Consider the following 2,371-nt stretch of genomic DNA (forward strand, 5'->3'; position numbering starts at 1 on the left):
GTCACTCTGGGAGGAGGAACTTCTTCTCTAGCATTTGCTATGAAATTTGACTCTGGTAGAGGACCAAAGTCTCTAACACGTGGATATACAAACCTCTCCTAAAGGCACATACAACAGACATGTTAGTGCATATTACACACTAAAAGAAAGTAGCAGCAAATAAGTCAGTACCTGCTCCTGCATCATGAAAACCATAGAGTCAGGAGTTTGTGTTGGATCAAGAAATGGCCTCACAGTATGTGGCATTATGTTCTGCAAAGGTTAGGTACCAATATTAGATATGTAATCCAATGAAGTAAATTGAAAGAACAAGATAAAAAAATGCATTACAGCAACAATGCCAGGGTCATCAAAATCTTCCTCTACTTGTTTTGCTACCTGCTCATTTTGAATGTCATTAACATGCTTGTGGTGACCTTTCTTGTTATGATTAGGTGCTTTACATATAGAGCAGTGCATGGTAGACCCTGCCTTGGTAAGCTTTATCCCCCCATTCTTGTCTTTCTTCTCTTCTGGATCTTTCTTTCTTGTTTTTTTGGGCCTTCCCATCACTTTAGTGTACAGTGGTGGGTACACGTCAATTCCATGCATTTTTTCCCAGTGACCTTTGTCCCTCAGTGGCATTATGTTGTACGCATAGGCCTTCTTGTAGCTCTCAACAGTATAGTATGGATGCACCAAGCTTTCAGGCTCAATTCTTTCATGCCTAGCACATGCAAGAACATGATGACATGGTATTCCAGACAACTCCCATCTTTTACAGTCACAACTGTTCATGTTGAGATCCACCAAGTATGTGCTGTTAAAGGATTTTACTTGGAAAACCCCTTTACCAGCTTCTTGGACCATACAATTAGCTGCCCACTCGACAAACTTGTCCAACTTCTTCTGGATCTTTGGACAAAGTCTCCCTGTCCACTTGTCTGACTCTCTTTGCTTGCTAACAATTCTGTTGGTTAACTTGATGTGCATGTTGTCCAATGCTGACACAACTGGTAGTTCTCTTGCCTCAAGTATGTAACTGCAATTAATTGGGAGTGGCAAACAAATAATTTAGTTGTACTGCAATGTGAATGATAGTTGCAAAAAATTTTGAATGTGAAGGAAGACAAGTGAGGAGCTAACCTGTTGAATACCTCTGACATGTTGTTAAGCAATATATCACACTTGGGGAATGGGTTAAAAAAGGCCTTTATCCATGTTCTCGGTGCCTGTTTCTCAACCCATTTGTATGCAGCCTCACTATGTGACTTTATCTGGTCCATATTCTTCTGATATGCAATGTCATTGGTGGATCTTGCTATCGACCAAAGATCATTCTTCAACTGCTCACCCTTATGCACTTTGTGGAAATTTTGGTATAGATGCCTAACACAAAATCTGTGTTCTGCATGTGGGAATACCTTCTGCACAGCATTTATTAGACCCTAGCAAGAAAACAAATTAAGTAAGAGCAATGTCTACATAAATGAAAGCAATGTCAAGAGAAATAGCAAGTAGTTACCTTTTGCTTGTCACTCATGATTGTGTAGGATGATGAGTTGCATATATTAAGATCACCCTTCAAAGATGCCAAGAACCATTCCCAACTGCTAGTACACCCTACTTCACACAAACCGAAGGCTATGGGGAATATACAATAGTTTGGGTCAATGCCTACAGCTGTCAACATGTTCCCCTTGTACCTGGTCTTTATATGACAACCATCCAAAAAAATGATGGGTCTACAACCAGCAAGCCACCCTCTCTTACAAGCATCCAGTGACCAATAAAGAGTGGAGAAATGGTCTCTTGTCACTTTAGTTTTCTCATCGGTCAATTCCTTTGTGCAAAGGAAAAATGTACTGCCAGGGTTGCTTCTTCTAAGCTCTTGCCCATAATCCCACAACCACTTGTATTGGTCATCATCTTCACCCCTAATCTCACTAACCGCTGCCCTTCTTGCCCTTCCTAGCTTGCTTCTCTTTCGAATCATGTTGTACTCAGCCTGCACTTTATCTTAAAATTTCTTCAGAGACATTTTCTCATTGTCTCTAAACTCTTCTTTGAATTTTCTAGTGAGAAAAGGTGCAGTCAACACCTTCAGATCCCAAGCCTTGGTGCATGTGTGTACTCCATTAAACTTCTTTATGATGATGCTATTTGTCCTGTTGTCCTTGCCTGCCTTAAATTGCCAAGAGCATCTTGGTTTGCACACTACAACTAATATAGTTGTGGTATTCCTTGTCTTCTTTAGCTTCACTCTGTTTCTAACACTGTAGGCACTTATTGCGAGTCTCAGTTCCTTCATGTCAGCAAAAACCATTCCAAGCCTGAAGGTGGGTGCATTCAAATCAGTAGCCGAGTTAAATGTTTTGAAATTGTACTTCAA

General features: G+C 40.5%; 1 protein-coding gene across 1 annotated transcript; it reads right to left on the minus strand.

The window, feature by feature from the left end:
• Positions 1-374: 374 nt before the first annotated feature.
• LOC123161592 (uncharacterized) lies at positions 375-1,588 on the minus strand. The gene is made up of 4 exons (XM_044579401.1): positions 1,505-1,588; positions 1,126-1,427; positions 563-1,021; positions 375-378 (listed from the first exon to the last, which is right to left on the minus strand). Exons 1-4 carry the CDS (start codon positions 1,520-1,522, stop codon positions 375-377), a joined length of 783 nt encoding a protein of 260 aa, XP_044435336.1. The 5' UTR covers positions 1,523-1,588.
• Positions 1,589-2,371: the final 783 nt, after the last annotated feature.

Source organism: Triticum aestivum, chromosome 1D, assembly GCF_018294505.1.
Source record: "Triticum aestivum cultivar Chinese Spring chromosome 1D, IWGSC CS RefSeq v2.1, whole genome shotgun sequence".
Classification (NCBI taxonomy): Eukaryota; Viridiplantae; Streptophyta; class Magnoliopsida; order Poales; family Poaceae; genus Triticum; species Triticum aestivum.

Excerpts from the sequence above, each read along its gene's own strand:
- LOC123161592 (XM_044579401.1), bottom strand. Across the intron at positions 1,022-1,125 it reads ATGTCAGAGGTATTCAACAG|TTACATACTTGAGGCAAGAG; the intron begins GTTAGCTCCTCA and ends AATTAATTGCAG.